This window comes from Micromesistius poutassou (genome assembly GCF_964030765.1).
Source record: "Micromesistius poutassou genome assembly, chromosome: 21".
NCBI lineage: Eukaryota > Metazoa > Chordata > Actinopteri > Gadiformes > Gadidae > Micromesistius > Micromesistius poutassou.
Window position 1 is genome coordinate 7342859 of NC_140291.1, and position 18864 is coordinate 7361722.

The 18864-nt window shown below is 46.4% G+C and overlaps 1 protein-coding gene across 1 annotated transcript in view; it reads right to left on the reverse strand.

The window, feature by feature from the left end:
- Nucleotides 1–1236: 1236 nt before the first annotated feature.
- ace (angiotensin I converting enzyme (peptidyl-dipeptidase A) 1) overlaps nt 1237–18864 on the reverse strand; it is an 18535-nt gene continuing 907 nt past the window's right edge. Inside the window, exons 2-25 of the mRNA XM_084485660.1 lie at nt 16527–16697; nt 16074–16170; nt 14328–14471; nt 13806–13997; nt 12946–13043; nt 12321–12490; nt 11585–11808; nt 10491–10635; nt 9949–10047; nt 9240–9362; nt 8903–9108; nt 8351–8487; nt 7553–7711; nt 7223–7310; nt 6794–6937; nt 6480–6671; nt 5939–6036; nt 5347–5519; nt 4739–4962; nt 3961–4105; nt 3339–3437; nt 2666–2788; nt 2198–2382; nt 1237–1580 (exon numbers count right to left, since the gene is read on the reverse strand). Coding sequence (XP_084341786.1) covers nt 1384–1580; nt 2198–2382; nt 2666–2788; nt 3339–3437; nt 3961–4105; nt 4739–4962; nt 5347–5519; nt 5939–6036; nt 6480–6671; nt 6794–6937; nt 7223–7310; nt 7553–7711; nt 8351–8487; nt 8903–9108; nt 9240–9362; nt 9949–10047; nt 10491–10635; nt 11585–11808; nt 12321–12490; nt 12946–13043; nt 13806–13997; nt 14328–14471; nt 16074–16170; nt 16527–16697 — 3633 coding nt within the window. The 3' untranslated portion in view covers nt 1237–1383. The remainder of the gene's footprint in view (nt 1581–2197; nt 2383–2665; nt 2789–3338; nt 3438–3960; nt 4106–4738; nt 4963–5346; nt 5520–5938; nt 6037–6479; nt 6672–6793; nt 6938–7222; nt 7311–7552; nt 7712–8350; nt 8488–8902; nt 9109–9239; nt 9363–9948; nt 10048–10490; nt 10636–11584; nt 11809–12320; nt 12491–12945; nt 13044–13805; nt 13998–14327; nt 14472–16073; nt 16171–16526; nt 16698–18864) is intronic.

Here is an 18864-nt window from a genome sequence, read left to right on the forward strand (position 1 = left end):
TGCTGTCACCGACAAGTATAGCGTGAAGAACAAAAAAAAAACTTAAATGTTAAGGGAGCAAGCGGGAACGCCCGGGGCGCATCATGAAAGTATGAAAAAATGGTATAGATAAACATTAGCACATGTAAATGACTAATAACAGACCCCCCCCCCCCCTCCCCCCAACACTCCAATGACCAGGAATGTGAGAATAAGTGTGGCTGCTTGGAGATGTGGAGCAAGCAGACATATTTTGCGTCAAGATGGCAGGAGTGCACTTGAAACCACAACGGCTCTTGCGGTGGTTATTTATTTATTTTACTGTTATGTCTGACTCTTATCCACTGCATGGATAAGAGTCAGATAATAATCGGATACATAATCAGATATATGGTATGGAGTCGCAACACTGGACTCAATCGTTGTGTGCTGCCAGCGATGTATTGATGAGTGACATTATGGTGATAGTGATGAGCTAAATGCAGTATAAATTATAGAACGCAGCATCTCCATTTCTATCGGATGATTGAGTAATTGAGTAATGATAATTGTGTAGGTTTGAATGAAATGAATGCTGTTGTTGTTGTCTTTTTCACCCGAGACTTTGAGATTGTCCCGGAAAAAAAATAAGTAAATGCAATGAATCAACAGGCCCGTTATGTGTTGGACCGGGTCGCCAAAAAAACTCCACGGTCAATTGTGGTCAACCTGCAGCGTTGGAGAGTGACACAAAAACAAAATGGAGTCGCAGGAGAAAGACTTGTGGAGGTGAAGGTGTAGGGTCTCACTCACCCCGGAGCACAATGGTCTTCTGTGGAGGGGCCCCCTCTGCTTTCTGATGGACTCGGTCGAGGAGAGAGTGAGAGAACGAGGCTGAGAGAGCCAAGTGCCAAGCCTAGGGCACAGACTCACACACTGTCTTACAGTATGTTGTGTTTGTTTTTATTTACTGTGCAGTTTCAACAGAATTCAAGAATTTGTAAAAAAAAAAAATAAATAAAAGTGTACAAATGTAGTCGCTTTGTAGGGTTTTTTATTTATGAGGTGACTATTCTTTGATAGTTTAAAAGGAAACGTAGTCAAAAGTATCACATTATTTCTTTATTCTAGAAAGACAAATGATTCAACAAATCATTACAAAAAAATGCTAACACAATTCAAATACTTTTTTTTTTTTACAAACATTTACCTCCTCTCAATGTCAACTATTGCAAATAAATTACAAAACAGTGAGGTTATTATTTTTGCATAGCCCAACATAATTTCTCTCAAATGATTTATACAATAAATATACAAGACTTGGCCACAAGAAAGGAATATTTGATCAGATGTACTACAGTACACAAACAAAAACACAGACGGTGACAACACTGGAGAGATCAGTGAAGTGCTAGGTGCGCTAGGCTAGTGCATGCTTATTCCGTCCGATTTCGATGTCTTTCTTGACTTCCGGTACTTGTAGGCAAACAAGATGGTCGCTACGAGCAGGACAAGACCGATGACCAAGAGGACCCACGACCCGGCTGAGGCCGCTGCGCCGTCCAGACTCATACCCAGGAACTCCACGTTCTGAACCTCAGGGACCACCACCACGGCTTCACCTGGAGACAGGGTTTATTGGGATTTAGTCAGGGGCCTCACTGGGGCCTGCATTACTGATAATGATAGTCTTCATCTGATCTTTGCCTCAGTAGTGTGGATGAGAGAATTATTGTGCAACATTAATGATAAACTGTCCAGGTTTATAGTTACATATTCACTCCCAAGGGCAATTTCTTTTGCCTTCTAAACCTATCTCTCTCTCTCGCTCTCTCTCTCTCTTTCTCTGTCTCTCTCTCTGTCTCTCTCCCTCATCTAGTCTGATCTCTCAGCAGTGTCTTATCAGTTGAAACAGGACCTCAGGTTTCTCTCTAAGCGAAGGAGAAACTATACTTTAAGCTTTCAAACTATTTCATGTTTTTTTTGCTGTAGACTGTGCGTGCGTGCGTGTGCGTGTGCGTGTGTGTGTGTGTGTGTGTGTGTGTGTGTGTGTGTGTGTGTGGACATGCATGCTTGCTCATGTGTGTACGTGTGTGTGTGTGTGTGTGTGTGTATGTTTGTGTATGTGTTTGTGTATGTGTGTGCATACGTGCGTTTGTATTTGTGTGTGTGTGCGTGTGTGTGTGTGTGTGTGTGTGTGTGTGTGTGCATGCGTGCGTGTGAGTGTGATGGTTCGTACTTGGAGGCATCCAGTCATACTCCGGCCAGCCGAGCACCTCATTGTTCTTGGAATTCTCCGCTTTCAGCCAATCTATCAGGGGCTCGAAGTACTTCACCAGGGGCTCAGCCGTCATTCTGGGTTGCCCAGTGATCATGGCCATGGCCTCAGGCCAGGGCTTGCTGAAACCCAGCTTCATCACATCACTGCCGGGAGAGAAAGATAAAGGGGCAGAGGTCAGCTAGAATGACGGGTATTCTGCTCACCTGGGACATTTCTTGAAATACAATTAAGAGTGTGTGTGTGTGTGTGTGTTTGTGTTTGTGTGTGCGTACGAATATCCGTATGTGTGTGTGTGCATGCATGCATTGGTGTGCATGTGTGTGTGCATGAGTCCATGGCAGTAAATATTTTGTGTGCGTGTGCATGCTTGCGTGTGTGCGTGCGTGTGCATGAACACAGCGGAGTAGCGCGTGTGACCGCCCCTACCCCAATAACTTCCCGGCCTCCTTGGACTGGTAGATGTCGCAGGTGTGCAGGGGCCCCTTGTGGTTGGCCGCGTTGCAGAGGGCCTGGTGGAACTGGAACTGGATGATGAAGCTCACAAAGTACCTGGCGGGGGGGCAGGGACAGACAAAGGGTGAGCTCAGGCCGGGAGGACAGGGCGCGACGGAAGAGGAGGAAGTGAGATCGACCCAAAGGAAGTAGAGTATCAGGTGCTATCGCATTAGGTGTCATTTTATTGACAAATAAATGGAGATGGAGAACAGGATCTAAAAACTTAAAATAACCAGTACACATCACAGAGGGACGTGTTCCCTACACACCTTGGACAATTTCCAAGACAGCAAAACATAGTGAAGGAAAAACTAAATGAGTGCCTATGAAGGCATCCTTAATAACATTATTAGAAGCAAATGTTATGAAAACATTAAAAATGTTAACAAAACAAAGTGACTAGAACGTGACGTAGATGTGTTGTAGGGGCATTGTTGTGCAGATCCTGATGGAAACACACAGGTAACCCACGCGTCATGTTATCATCGCCATCATTATCTACCGCCACTCTCTGGTCCTCTCCTATCAGCTGTTGTTGTTGTTGTTGTTGTTGTTGTCGTCGAGGACGCGTGAAGGAAGACCACCGATTGGGCCGATGACCTACCTGACGTAGGGAACGTTGGCCGGGACGTGGAACTTTGCCCCGGGGTCGAAGTCCTCCTCGGTCCTGGCGACGGGCGGAGTCAGACCCTGGTACTTCAGCCTGCGATGGGTCGACATGACCGGGAGGTCAGGCTGGTTGCCATGGTATGAACGCTCGCTTATTAACTTCCCCCCACCCCGTCCACCAACCCCTCCAGACAACAGGGATATCTGTGTGAGATCATTTTCCATGAGCGCAACGATGCTCAGGCACAGAGAGACCTCTGCTGAGAATGATCGGTCTATTCTGTTCACATGCCTGTCAAGTCAAAGTATTTATGTACACACCTGAGTGTCAAACCACGCAAAACATTAAGAACTATTTTCATCAATGAAACACGTATCACCGTTACTGCAGATATTTTCCTAATTTATTGGTACGATTTACTATCACTATTTAGCTGTCGCTTGTATTCCAAAGTGACTTACAGTGAGGTTCGACCAGTCTTTAAAGAGCAGGTAGTTTAGCATCCTGCATAAGAAGACCAAGAAGACCATCGTCCATTGTTTTGAACGCCCCGAGGTGGGAGTGACCACTGACACAGACTGAATACACAGCGTGCGTGTGGACAGGAGGGGCTCACCTGAGGTTCCACCACTCCTTGTTGTACTCGGAGGCGGGGATGCGGCCGTCAAACACCTTCCACCTCCACTGGTCCATGAGGTAGCCGAACGGCAGGAAGGCGATCTTGTCCAGGGCGATGCTCATAAGGAAGTTGATGTCGCTCTCTGCATAGGGAGGAGTCACGTGTATTTAAAGTCGCAGTGTGTACGATTGAGCCCCTCGACTTGCAGGATTGACCAAGACTGGATGACAGTGTTATTGTCAACTCTGACTGGCTGGTGCGGACTAGCCTATCTTGGATTGATGCATGGCGTCGGATGGCTGGGGTTTTGGGAGTGTTGATAGTTAAGGTGCGATTGACACTCTTTCGGACAGCTTTATTTTTTTGTCGACTATATCAGTGATAGGATTCGATTTTACATTATTGAAATCACCATCAATCAGCATTGGCTACAGATACATCCGGGGTGTTTTAAGCAACAATAATTAATCACTTTGCTGATACAGTTAAAGTTGAGATATCTCAGATTGTACACTTTTTGGGGGGTTTATTTATTTAGGCTGGGAATAATGAATCATTATTATTATTATTATTATTATTATTCATATAATATAATATTTCAACGACATGTTCTTACTTTCCCAGTGAGCAGTGTGAACGCTAAGAGAGTCCATGGTGAGTGAATAATGCGGAGCAGTACGTCGTTCTACAGTACGTACACATGAAGCCATGTCAACAACTCCCTACGTCACGCATTCCCACGCACGCCGACGACGCCCTCCTCCGTTTCACTGACCAGGGTTGTTCTCCACCTTGTCCAGGAGGCCGATGGTCTGCAGGTGCTTGGGCGTGGCCACAGACAGGGCCAGCACGTCGCCGATGGCCTCGTGGAAGCCCGGGTTGGCGCCGTCTCGGAAGGACACCGGCTGGTCCTTGTACTGCAGGAAGTACTGGACGTGGCCCATCTCGTGGTGCACGGTGATCAGGTCGTCCATGGTTACCACCGTGCACTGCTTGATCCTGAGAGGGGGAGCACCAAGAAGATGGCGGTGATGAGGATAATGATGATTATGATGATGATGATGATGATAAAGGTTGTGATGATGGTTGTGATGATGATGTCATCCAGGACAATGACGATGACGAAGATGAGTATGAAGATGACGGTGACGATGCAAGCGATGATGACGACAAAGATGACAGTGACGACGGCAATGGCGAGAAAAGTAATTCATAATTGTAGCTGTCACATTAGAAACGATGTATCACAACACTATCACTAGCATTCCTCATCAAGCAACTGCTTCTTCGTCTGATACATACTGTGTAATACATACTGTATTTATACAGTACATACACAAATGCATCAAACCCTATGGAAGAGCATGGAGATGAGGAACTAACCTGAAGTCTTTTCTATTGTAGAAGTCCCAGGCAGACGCGTGGCAGACCACCTTCTTCCCGTCGGTGGGCTTCAACAACATGGACTTCTCCCAAAACTCTTTGGGCATTGGCAGCAGACCCAGAGAGGTGAAGAATCGATCGGATTCCTGAAACATCATCGTAGCATTCCAGTTCTGGAGAATCAAAAAGAAGGTCAACATTAGTGAGCGTGCGTCTGTGGGGTTTACGTAAGTTGGTGACATGGTGACGAAAACTGAATTTTCACTGTATCTCCAAGACGGAGATGAAAAGACTAGATGACAGAGGAAAAAAACAGGGATGGAAAATAACAGAGGATGCAAGGAAGAGGAAGAAATCAGAGATGGAAACAGGAAGATTCCTTCCCCCGGAATCCCTTGTGTAATAGACGGATGGACTAGAGGAGATGGAGCTGAATGCTCTTCATTGTACCTTCCCCAGGGGTGAGACATGTGAGTTGCATAACAATTGCAGAGACAGAGGGAGAGAAGGAGAGGAAGAAGGGTCAAAGCTTGAAACCACACTGGACGAGAATCAGACGGACATGCAGGGGAGGGGGCGTTGAGTCGTGTACCTTTGCCACCATGGCGGGGGTGGCGTCCACCTGGGTGGCGTCGGGATAAGGGATGGCCAGATCCATTATGCCCGACCAGGTCTGAGCCCACATGTTCCCTGCGAGGACATCGGGAGACAGTGAGTGTCCGGGCTTAAACACGGCATGCCTGCTGTCATGAAACGTTATGAGCCTGGAGGTTATCCGCGGTGGGGATTTGCCATGCACAATGTCACGCTCCGTTCATCTGAAAGTAAACGCAATTCCTTTGCTAATCCCTGACCCGAGGCCGTTGGGACATGGACTCAGCAGAGGTGGGCGGATTGGGGAGGTATTTCTCAGAAATAAAAAGGAAAGGTTTGGCTCTTAATCCTAGATTTCATGTTGGATTCCCTCACGGAGGAATGGTTCAATTGGAAGGCCCCTTTTGACGAAGATTCGACCAAGAGTGACCAGAGTTTGAACCCCCTGCGGTCTTGGTCAGGCTCAAGGTGTGTGTGTGTAGAACCACATGCATTGTGTTTTTGAAACGACAAACTAGGAAAAACCGAAAGATGCTTACCGAGCAAATGAGCGGGAATGGGGCCCTTGAGATTGACGTGTTTGTCGCCGTACTTCTTGTACAGAGACCTGCGAACGTAGGCGTGTATGTGCTGATACAGGGGTTCCAGCTGTTTCCACAGAGCCTCCAGGTCCTCCTCAAACGTGGGCGTCTCGTACAGTGACCGCCAAAACACCCCGTTGTCAGAGTGTCCTACGATGGAGAAACTTAATTCAAGTCATAGCTGATAGGGCCGATTGTGTTTTGGGTTGAAGTACAAAGTTTGAATGCAAGCTTTTATTTTGACAGCAACACTTTTACTTTGAAGGTCATACCGTTCAGTGTGGCTGCCTTGTTGGCCAGCTCCACGTATCTCTCGTAGTCCTTTCTGAGCACTTTGCCAGCAGAATCTCTCCAGCCCTTCCAGGCAAACAGCAGCTCGTCGTAATCTCTGGACTCTGCCATGATCTTTTGGAGATCTTAAAGAGAGGAAAATGAAGACAAATATTTCACATAGTTCAGTGACATCCAATCCGTGTGTATGTTTTGTAAAAACAACTACACATCGACAAAGAAGCTTTCAAATAAACATTTTCTCAAAGAGCATGAGAAAACAACACTAAAAACAATAAGAAAAAAGAAAAGTAAAAAGGTGTTTTTTTTTACATTTTTGTAGAATCTGTGGGTTGGCACGAGGAATGGCCACACAGGGAATGTGTCTTAGTGGTGCAGATAGAAAACCCCACTGTGTGGGCGTGGCCTACCTGGATCCAGAGGGAGGCAGGTCCCGTCCTCTCTGCACACCTCGGCCACGCTGTATTTGGTCTCCATGTTGGACAGTAGATTGTTGTACTGAATCGGTAAAATCAAAATAAATCGCAATCACTAAAGACAGCCATGAAATCGCCTGCGCTTTCCATAATACACTTTGCCTGTTCCATCTGTCAAAACGTTACAACGTCGGCTTGTCCGATGTTTACAACTGCAGTTGCACGATGATTCACACTTGTCATTTGCGGCGAATGACATCCATACGATGCATGACCAAACAAAGCGCCACACTGCAATTGTGCTTCTGGACGTGTGAGTCCTACCTCTTCCAGCTCGGCGGAGGGCAGCCCGGCCCTCTCGATGTCGCTGAGCTTGTTCATGATGCGCTTCACGGCGCCGTCCTGGAAGTCGCTGGTGTCGTACTGCCGGGCCTGCAGGCCGTATTCCAGCGTGTGCTCGGACATCTTCAGGTTGGCTTGGAGCTGCAGTCCCACAGGAGTCATGAGGCCGTTTTAATGAGCAGTCGACACATGTTACAGGTAGACAGACAGGCAGAGAGGCCGACAGACAAACAGAGAGGCTGACCGACAGATGGATAGACAGACAGACCAGGCATGTGCAGATCAGTCAACTTGTTACGATTCATTGTTTGTTATTGTTAACATCAACATTTCTGCTATCTGTCTATTCTATTCAATTTCATTCAATTGAATTAAGAGGGAAGAGGTGGTGGGAAGGATAACTGTAGCAAAGTGTGTGCTTGGATAGAGAGGAAGACAAACAGAAAGACTGGTATACAGACAGATAGACACATGGCAGCAGGCAGCAAGGCATCAATTTATGCAATTTTCATTGGAACATGCAAGCTCATCTATCAAAACACTACAAACAATAATAACATATACAGTATATGTCATATATTCATATACACATCACCTTTTTAAACAAGGGTTTGAACGTGTTAAAAGGACAGATAAAAGCAGCAAGATGGCATGGTTAAAACAAACTAACGGACAATTAATCAAACATGGGATATCATTAAAATACAATTGAAAACTAAAACTATGGCTTGTTTCATTCAGTGGTTTTGAACCCCAGTGGACGTCCACACCTCCTCTTACCATGGCCTGCTTGTGCGGCTCAGTGATGTCCGTGTTGTAGGTCCAGGACGCCTCGGTGTAGGCGTTCCACACCACCTCCGCCGTGCTGTTGTACTCCTTCAGCAGCTGCTTGGCCTGCAGCTCATCTGTGTTCTTATCTGGGAGGTGGAGGAGGAGGAGGAGGAGGTGGAGGTGGAGACGGAGTCACACTTTTATAGTCAAGCTCAGTCATAAGGCATTTAAAAGTCTTTAGTCGATGATGAACTAATCATTGACTTAACGTTCATTGATAAGCCTTTAGTTAATTAGTCATCATTAATAAAATATATATTTATCTGTTGGTACAGTCCACTGGATAGGGGGGTAGGCTGAGCACTTAAAATACAAATGGGTATTAATGTTTTGTTAATGATTCGTTCATCAATAACTGATTATAGGCTTAAAGATTACTTATAAATTAATTAATCAGTCATAAAAGATTATGACTGAACAAAGTTCAGTTCACTTTGTATCAAGTTACAAAGCATTACCAAGTAACTTTGGGTTCCACCGAATCGTGCATCACATACTTACCGATACTAGCAGGGTAACCCTCTGGGATGGGTGGCACCCAGTTAAAATCTGGCCAGCCGATGGTCTCGTTCACATTCTGCTCACCCAGCCACTTTATAATAGGGTCAAAGTATTTCATCAGCGCACTGGCGTCCATCTTGTTGGTTCCCAGGGCGTCCTGAAGGACTTCCGGCCAGGGTTTGGATGAGCCGGCCTTGAGGACCTTCCTGCGAGAGGGAAACCAACCGTTAGTCACGTCATTGAGTCTCGAGGGGGAACTCGCTGATTGGTGATTTTGCCGTTGTGTCTGTCAAAAGGCCGATGGACCGTGAAGGCGCTCGCTCGGAGCTATACTTACTCTAGGATGGCACCTGCTTCTTTGGACTGGAAGATGTCACATGTGTGGAGGGGGCCTTCGTGCTTGGCTTCCGCACACAGCTTCTCGTGGAACTGGAACTGCAGTATGAAGCTGACAAAGTACCTGCAGGGGAACAGAGAGACACACAGAGAGACTTCTGGGTTGACTTGATGGGGTCTGTTACAAAGTGCAGTGGGTTTTCAAATGGAGGATAGTAGCAGAGAACCAAGTTGGTCTCAGTGTGGCCACAATAAAACATTTTATAAAATTAATTGAAATTGAAAATGTTCCAAAAATTGGTTCCTTTTCATTTCTTTCTATATTTAGTTTGATTTTAAGTTTGAAGACTGAATAGTTGAATCCTTGAAGAAAGATATACATGAAGATTATCCGTATTTTGACATAGTAATGACAATGGGTTTTCTAAAAAAAAAATTGTATATAATAAATAATATAATAAATACAATATTTGGTTGGCTAAAGTACCCCCCATAGAAGTCCCCGCATGAAAACGTGTGGGAACTCTTACCATGTGTACTGTGCTTTCAAAGTACGTGTTAAACACACCGTGACTACACTGTGAATGTTTGCCTCCAGCTCTGGAGCAAAGACAACGTAAAATAGCTTGTGGAACCAAGTCACTGACTCTGACACTGACTAAACATTAAACTGGACGGATGCTGTCCTCTCTGGTAGTGTGATAAGTTACCTGATGTATGGCGTGTTACCAGGAATGTGGTATTTAGCTCCGGCGTCAAAGTGCTCTTCTGTCCGATGGGTGGGTGGGCAGATGCCTTGGTATTTTGTCCTTTTTTCAAAATAAAAGACGTAAAAAGGAAAACATTGGTATGGACAACAGTTCGTCTTAATGAAACAGTAAAGAAGAAGACAACGTAATACATCATGTTTGTTTGTCGCACATCCAGGGTTGATTATATTTCACGGGCTGTTTGACACGGCCATGACAGCATTGCTTAACCCCAACCGTCTGTATACACTTAGCCTGTTCAATCTATGTAAACACGTACAATGTGTTTACAATTGCCAAGCGCACAATGATTCTCAGTCACTTGTCCTTCCAATGAATGGATACAAAAGTCGCCAGAATCAAGTTAGCCCACTCAGTCATCGGCATTGACCAAGGAAAGCATTTTCGACCCAACCTAATGTTTGTTAGACTTGACTTTGCCGTTTGAGTCAGATTTTTGGTCTGAGTGTTTAAGCAGAGAGCCTGTGAGCGGGCTTCTTTACCGTAGATGCCACCAGTCGGCGTTGTAGTGGTCCGGGGTGGTCTTTCCACTGAACACGTTCCACCTCCACTGGTCGATGAGGTAGCCGAAGGGCAGGAAGGCCATCTTCTCCAGAGCCATCTTCAGCAGGTAGTTGATGTCCGTCTCTGCAAGGGAAGGATGGATAGGATAGGATGCTGATGAGATGCTGCCTCTTTGACCATTACAAAGGCCTGGTGTTGTAGCATTAGTAACACAAAAAACTTCTGGCTTCTAGTTGCCCAATCTGATCAATCGTGGCCGTCAAACCAAAAACTAAAAACACAAAACTCACCCCACTACACCTCTACACCATTCTACCCTACAGTATACTGGTTCTTCACACCCTACTCTACGGTATTCTGGTTCTCACCCTACCCTAGAGTAAACTGGATCCCACCCTACAGTAAACTGGACCCCACCCTACTCTACAGTAAACTGGACCCCACCCTACCCTACAGTAAACTGGACCCCACCCTACCCTACGGTAAACTGGACCCCACCCTACCCTACGGTAAACTGGAGCCCACCCTACCCTACGGTAAACTGGACCCCACCCTACCCTACAGTAAACTGGACCCCACCCTACCCTACGGTAAACTGGACCCCACCCTACACTACGGTAAACTGGACCCCACCCTACCCTACAGTAAACTGGACCCCACCCTACCCTACGGTAAACTGGACCCCACCCTACCCTACAGTAAACTGGACCCCACCCTACACTACGGTAAACTGGACCCCACCCTACCCTACGGTAAACTGGACCCCACCCTACCCTACAGTAAACTGGATCCCACCCTACCCTACGGTAAACTGGACCCCACCCTACCCTACGGTAAACTGGACCCCACCCTACCCTACAGTAAACTGGACCCCACCCTACCCTACGGTAAACTGGACCCCACCCTACCCTACAGTAAACTGGACCCCACCCTACCCTACGGTAAACTGGACCCCACCCTACCCTACAGTAAACTGTATCCCACGCTACCCTACAGTAAACTGTATCCCACGCTACCCTACAGTAAACTGTATCCCACGCTACCCTATGGTAAAGCAGATCCTTCCACCTACCCGTGTCATTGGTCACCGTCTCCAGCAGGCCGATCTCGTGCAGGTGTTTGGGCGTGGAGACGGAGAGGGACAGCACGTCGCCGATGGCCTCGTGGAAGCCCGGGTTGGCCCCGCGGCGGTAGCCCACCGGCAGGTCCTTGTACTGCAGGTAGTACTCCACATGGCCCATCTCGTGGTGCACGGTGAACAGCTGCTCCATCGTCACCGTGGTGCACTGCTTGATCCTGGCCAGGTGGAGAGAGGGGGAGAGAGGGAGAGAGGGGGAGAGAGAGAGAGAGAGAGAGAGAGAGAGATAAGTCATTCAATGGCCTAGTTCCAGGAAATAGTTTGATTGATTTAGCCCTATCGCAACCATTACCTCGGTTTATTATATTATAGCCCTATCTTTTCGGAAAGTTAAAATTCACATTTGTATTTTACATTCTTTTGTATCTATCTATCTATCTATCGTTCTTTTTGTATTATCATTATTATTTTGTATCTTTTTCTGTATCTTATTTTACCCTTTGTGCTTACAAAAATAAACAATACTATACATTTATTGCTCCCTAAAAGGGAAACTATATGCCACCTACACCTAGACAATACAGAGACAAGAAGAAGGAAACAGGCAGTCAAACCGGCGCATACAACCCAGACGGTACAAAACAAAGTGACACATTGATCCTGCCTCGGTTTAATGTTCAGTTTGAACACTCCTCAACCTCCAAGTAGTGCAGAATGTTAAGACGTTTACCTAAAGTCCTTGCGGTTGTAGAAGTCCCAGGCAGACGCGTGGCAGACCACCTCTCTGCCCTCTGGTTTCACCAGCATAGATTTATTCCAGAACTCCTCAGGCATGCGAATCAAACCCAGAGAGGTGAAGAACTCTTCTGCCACTTTGAACATTTTTATGGCATCATAGCCCTGGTAAGGAAGCACAACAACGTTAGCCATTCCACCCAGCTTTTCAACACCTTTTTCTACTATTTAAGGGGATTGATTTACCCAAAGCCAAATGATGGATATAGAGACCGGTCTTTAAGGAGCAGGTCATAGGGTCAGAGATTTTGCTCAAGGATGCTTTATGTACTACTTTATGTTTTACCACTGCTGCAGGTGCTATTAGGTGTGAATTGATCTGAATGTGTTGTGTTAAGTTTGAATCAACCAGTGAAGTACCATGCAAGGGAATTCCCTTCTATGTCTTTCTTAATAATGTAGTTGTATGTCAGGCCACAAACACAAAAAGATCTGTCGGGCTGGGAGATTGGAAACATGCCAACAAAGGGACAGTATGAAGACATGGCTGACATTTGAACATGTTCCCTTCTGTATACACATCCGTTCCTAGCATACTTTCCCACAGAGCCAGCACTCACTTGCGCCACCATCGTGTCTGTCACGTCCACATTGGGTTTCTCCGGGTATGGAACCATCAATCCATAGACGTTGTTCCAGGTCTGAGACCACATGTTTCCTGCCAGGGGGAGAAAGAGAGAGTGAGGAAGACAGAGAGAGAGAGAGAGAGAGAGAGAGAGAGAGAGAGAGAGAGAGAGAGAGAGAGAGAGAGAGAGAGAGAGAGGGTGTAAGCCACATCTGGCTATGGGCTTCTTACATTCACATGCACTGTGGGAACGTTGTAAATGATATATGTATGTTTACAATAATGAGCACATAAGGGATACATGGGATAAGCATACAAGATCAAGTCAAGTATCTGAGCAATTTTAGGGATGATCCTCATCGTCATCATCCTCATAAGAACCAGACGAGAAGAGAACCATGATGAACCACTTGATCATGATCAAATAGCGCATGATAAAACACGACATGATAAGTATAGTTCAAGCTTGAACATTTTTCAGCATTTATATTATGAATTCATCGCAACGCTAACCTTTACAGCGGATCAACTGGAACGTTGTAGGGAGATAAACTCCTCCCCTTTCGTTAAAAACAATACGCTGTGGTCTGGTCTAGTCTAGTCAAGTCATCAACAGAAATTTTACGGGAATTATTATTTTTTTGGGGCGTGACATTTGTTGCGTGTGAGTGAGGGCGTGAGATTGATGCTGAAAGCGTGAGTGTCACGCCAGATGCATATGAGTCAGATGAGTTGGCAACCCTGATGTGTATGACGATGTTCAATCAAACGCTATGTTTGTAGCATCAGTGATTTTGTTTTGAGACATTGTATTATACTTCCCCGCTAAGGACAATCCAAAATGGGGCTCCGTACCTAGCAGGTGAGCGGGGATGGGTCCTTTGAGGTTAATGTACTTGGAGCCGTACTGGTTGTGGAGCTTGCGGCGGACAAAGGCGTGAAGCTGTTGGTAAAGGGGCTCCACTGTCTTGTACAGCTCCTCCAGGTCCTTCTCAAACGTCTCCGTCTCGTACCAGGAACGCCAGTAATCCCCTGTGTCAGCGAACCCTAGATAGGAGATGGAATCATCTCATGTCATTTCCTTAGCATTCCTTCACAATTTCACAAGCTTATTTTCCGAATGTATTTTTCATTCAGTGATAGTATCAAAATACAAACGTTCGACTTTAAACCCCCTCTACCTCTTTTAATTTATAGAGTTATAACTGAATAAATAAAATAAAATAAGAACATAAAATAAGAAATACAAAAAAAAATTACAGAAACAAATGGAAAATGGCAATTTCAATCAATGTCTCCTCAGTTTCCATCCTGGAATTTCCCGTGAGTCAGAATTTCCGTACAAACCAGGCCAAAAGGTTATTCGCGCGGCCTTACCGTCCATACCCACAGCCTTGTTGCTGAGCTCCACGAAGCGGGGGTAGTGTTTCTTAAGGGGGACCCCCGACGCGTTGTGCCAGCCCTCCCAGGCGTACAGCAGGCGCTTGTAGCTCCGGGAGTTGGCCATGATGTCCGACAGCTCTGTGGAAATGATAATACAGTGCATCACATCAGAAGGAAAACACTGCTTTGTTGTGATTGGAAGCAACCGTGAATGCGATTTCGGGTGTTTGAATGACGCAAGTGCGCTCTCTCTTCCTCGCCCACAGGAAGAGCCGGGGATACGTTCGTTGTCTTAAGGGCTGACGGTCCCACCCCCCCCCCCCCCCCCCGGACAGGACAAAACATATATTGAGTTCATGTAAGACTCTTCTAGGGGACGAGAGGATGTGGATTAGTAGGCTAAAGGTCAAGGCTGGAAACAGGCCTTGAGTACATTTAGAGAGAGAGAGAGAGAGAGAGAGAGAGAGAGAGAGAGAGAGAGAGAGAGAGAGAGAGAGAGAGAGGAGAGAGAGAGAGAGAGAGAAAGACTGAGAGAGACAGAGGGAGAGAGACAGAGGGAGAGAGAGAAAGAGAGACACAGGGAGAAGAGAGAAAGAGAGAGAGTGAGAGGGAGAGAGAGAGAAGAGAGAGACACAGGGAGAAGAGAGAAAGAGAGAGAGTGAGAGGGAGAGAGAGAGAAGAGAGAGACACAGGGAGAAGAGAGAAAGAGAGTGAGAGGGAGCGAGATAGAGAGAGAGAGAGAGAGAGAGAGAGAGAGAGAGAGAGAGAGAGAGAGAGAGAGAGAGAAAGAGAGAGAGAGAGAGGACACAGCCTGACCCCGGGCTCCTCCCTGCTGTGTTTACGCTACGGGCGGGGGGGCGGGGGGGCGGGGGGGGGGGGGTATTCTGACCGAGGCTGACCTGAGAGAGCTGCTACTGGACTGAAAACAAAGAAAAGAGATTTTAACACAAATTGTTTCCATAACCTCCTTAACTGCTAGTCTGGCTCCGGGCCAACTGGCGAGCCCTCAGCTCAGAGCACAACTGGCTTATTGTTATGCTCTATGGGTTGTTGTTTCATGGGAGGGGAGACAATAGCATCAGGCTATTGCTTTACTCCCCCGCTGTGATAATGGAGGGGGAGCGAGAGAGAGAGAGAGAGAGAGAGAGAGAGAGAGAGAGAGAGTGTGATTGCGAGAGAGACAAACACAGAGCACGAGAGAGGGAAAGTGAATGAGAGAGAGAGGAAGAGAGATATAGAGAGGGAGAGAGAGGACGAGAGAAAGCTAGAGCTAGAGGGAAGGAGAAAGAGCTAATAGGAAAGAGAGAGAGTGAGGGATAGCGAGAGAGAGAGAGCGAGAGAGAGGGAAAGTGTCGTGAGCATGCTGTGTGGTGGAGCACGGCTGCCTGCTGTTTCTCTACGTATAGCCTATTCCACCGGCCCCGTGGGGGCCCCCGTTTAAGCACGGCCCCTGTGGGCTGCTGCCGAAGTAATAGCCCCTGTCCTGTTTCTCTTGCCTAGAGCTCATTTCCTACAGTTTCTATCGCCACCGCTTTGCCGGCTGTTGTTGTTGTTCTACCCTTCTGGTGCCGGTGCTGGTGCATCCCACTTGCCCCACCTATCCTCTGCATATTGTATCTATTATTCTCTTGTTTATCTGTACGCGTAATAAAGAGCTCTGTTTTTTTGATTGTGCGTGCGATGAAGGTGGCTCTCCGGCGTGGGATGAAGGCGGCCGTCTGAGCGGGGGGCTCTACCTACCGGGCTCCAGGCTCCAGCATTCGGTGGGCTTGTCTTTATCCGGACACACCTTGGCGGTGGAGTAGATCTCATCCATGGTGCTAAGGATTGTGTTGTACTGGAGGTGCAGGAAGAGAAAAGGAGCATCAGATATTTATTTATATATATTTATATTTCCTTTATATATATATTTTTTTTCTTTCTTTCTTTTCTTTTGCAAGCCCTGCGCGATGTCACCGTTCTCATTAGCACATTAGTCCACAATACCACAATAAACGATTTACAGAGAAAGAAATCGTTTTTTTACAGAGAAATTTGCAGATGTTTTTGTGATATCAAAGACACCCCTGTCTTTGATATGACAAAACATCTGAGCTACACAATTGTCAAGAATAAAACACGCCCATCCACTAGTCAATCCACAGTAGATTTGGTGGTGATGGAGGTGATGGTGGCGGGTGCGGTGTCACCGACCTCATTTCTCTCTGTTAGGTTCAGGTTGGCTGGTCCCAGCTCACTGATCTTCCCGATCAGCTTCACGATACTTTTGTCTGTGAGGTTCGCCAGGAAGTCTGGGGGGAAAATCAGCTTGGCCTTGTTGCCCCAGGCCTCTGTGAAGACCTGCTCATCAAGGGACGCCTGCACCTACAGCGGAGAAGGAGCAGCAGGTTCACGCGGAGGAGGTGGAAGGAGAGGTGGTGGTGGTGGTGGAGGAGGAGGCAGATGAAGAGGAAGATGAGGAGGGAGATGAGGAGGAGGTGTAGGTAGATGAGTAGGTGGTGGAGGTGGAGGAGAAGGAGGAGGAGGGGGAGGCGTGACAAGAGGGGGTTGAGGTGGAGGAGGTTGAGGAGCAGGAAAATGAGGATGAGGAAGAGGTAGAAGGGCAGGAGGAGAAGGCAGAGCCGTCAAGATAACTCCCACATTATTGTGTGCGTGGAGGATCATTCTGTAATGGGTGGCCATTTAAACAATAAAAAAGTAGGCAAACTCTATAACATTTCTATAAAAACAAATCAGTTTACAGGTCTGTCCTGTCCTTCTCAACCTGTAATCTCACTATAATCACCATATTCAGCTTTGTCGATATGGTAATCTGCACATAAATCGTAAACACAAAACGGTAGCATCATATATGAATTGTGGCGAGTAAAAAGGGATCGCATCATGTGTACCAAGTGATTTGATTTGATTTGATTTATTTCTGGATCAAGACAATAAAAACAGTAATCCAAAGGATGACATGCAAAAGTACAATACTTATTTCCAGCATGGTCCTTGCACATCATCTGACTGTACTGCAACCCAAGTGATTTCTGTAATGCAGGTTGAGGCCCTTCTTTGGGTCTCTGGGCTGACTGACCCTGGAGCTGAATCCTCCCAGAGCTGACACAATCACGCCGGCGACATCCCAAGGACAACAGTCCATTGGAGAGTTTACAGTGTCGCCTCTATATGCTTGCATAAACATGCATAAACATGCACGAGTGGCCTTGTATGGCTTGTCTTCTAAGTCTGACGACATATCGATTTGTATAAGCTGTCACATCATGGTGCGGCTCGTATAAACACATATTGGCCTGTTAAAGTGTTACAATTTAAAAACCTCACTGTGAATGGCAGAGTGAGATGGGAGCCCTGTGCAACCCTGGTGTGTCGTGTGTGGAAAGGTTTTTTTTTCTTTCTTTCCTTGCAGTAAACACATCACACCCTGATAAGGTTGAGGCCCCATCCACCCCCCCCCCCCCCCCCCCCCTCCCTTGCTCAATAACATCCCAGCTGATTGCGGAGGAAACAGGGGGGGGGGGCACTGCTGCTGTGAGTTGATTAACTCTTCTTTGACCTTTTTCCGACGGATCCTCATAACAAACGAGCACAACAACATAAAACAGACGAAGGTGAAGGTGAGATTCAGGACTCGAGGAGAGGCATTGGATTGGAGGATATGATTATGAATATGTTTAATGATAAATATGTATATAATTGTGGGTGTTAAGCAAGTCACGTCTAGTGGGTTATAGTGGGTGTTAAGCAAGTCACGTCTGCTTTTGTTTGTTTGTGGTACGTCAAAAAAGACACCACCCTCGGTCATTTCTATTTCCGATGGTTTACACTGCAACCCCAAACCATTATGTTAATGTCCATGTTTTGAAATATGTGTATAGTATTTAATTGTGGGTGTAATAGACAAGCAAGTCACGTCTGCTTTTGTTTGTTGTGCGTCAAAAAATACACCAGAGTTTGTCATTTCTATTTCCGATCGTTTACACTGCAACCCCTAACCATTATGTTAATGTTGATGTTTTGAATACACAAGCACAAGGGATTACTCATGTATACCTAAAGAGAAAGCAGGGTGATAGCCCTGCTTCTTACAGCTACTGTGGTTGAAGGGAGAGGAATATGAAGATGCATGGGAGAGAGATGAACGCATTAGGAAGGTTTCCGACTCGTGAGCATTGCCGAGATAGTATTAATTATAGTCTAATTGTGTTTGTTTGATCAACCACCACTGTCAATCTGAATCTCTGCAACTCTTTGTTCTGCAACATAGAAGCCAGCGAGGTGTGTGTATGTGTGTGTGTGTGTGTGTGTGTGTGTGTGTACGTATGTGTGAGTGCACATATGTGTGTGTGCACATTTGTGTGTGTTCATCAATGTTATAGCGCCTTGAATATCTGGTTGATCACACAAGGCTAACATTACCAGCCCATGAAAGAGGAAACAATAAAGCAGTTAGGTTTAAATGAAGCGTTTAACCCTATCTTGCAGCAGCAGCAGCAGCCAGTAATGTCATTGTTCCCCCCTGTGTCTC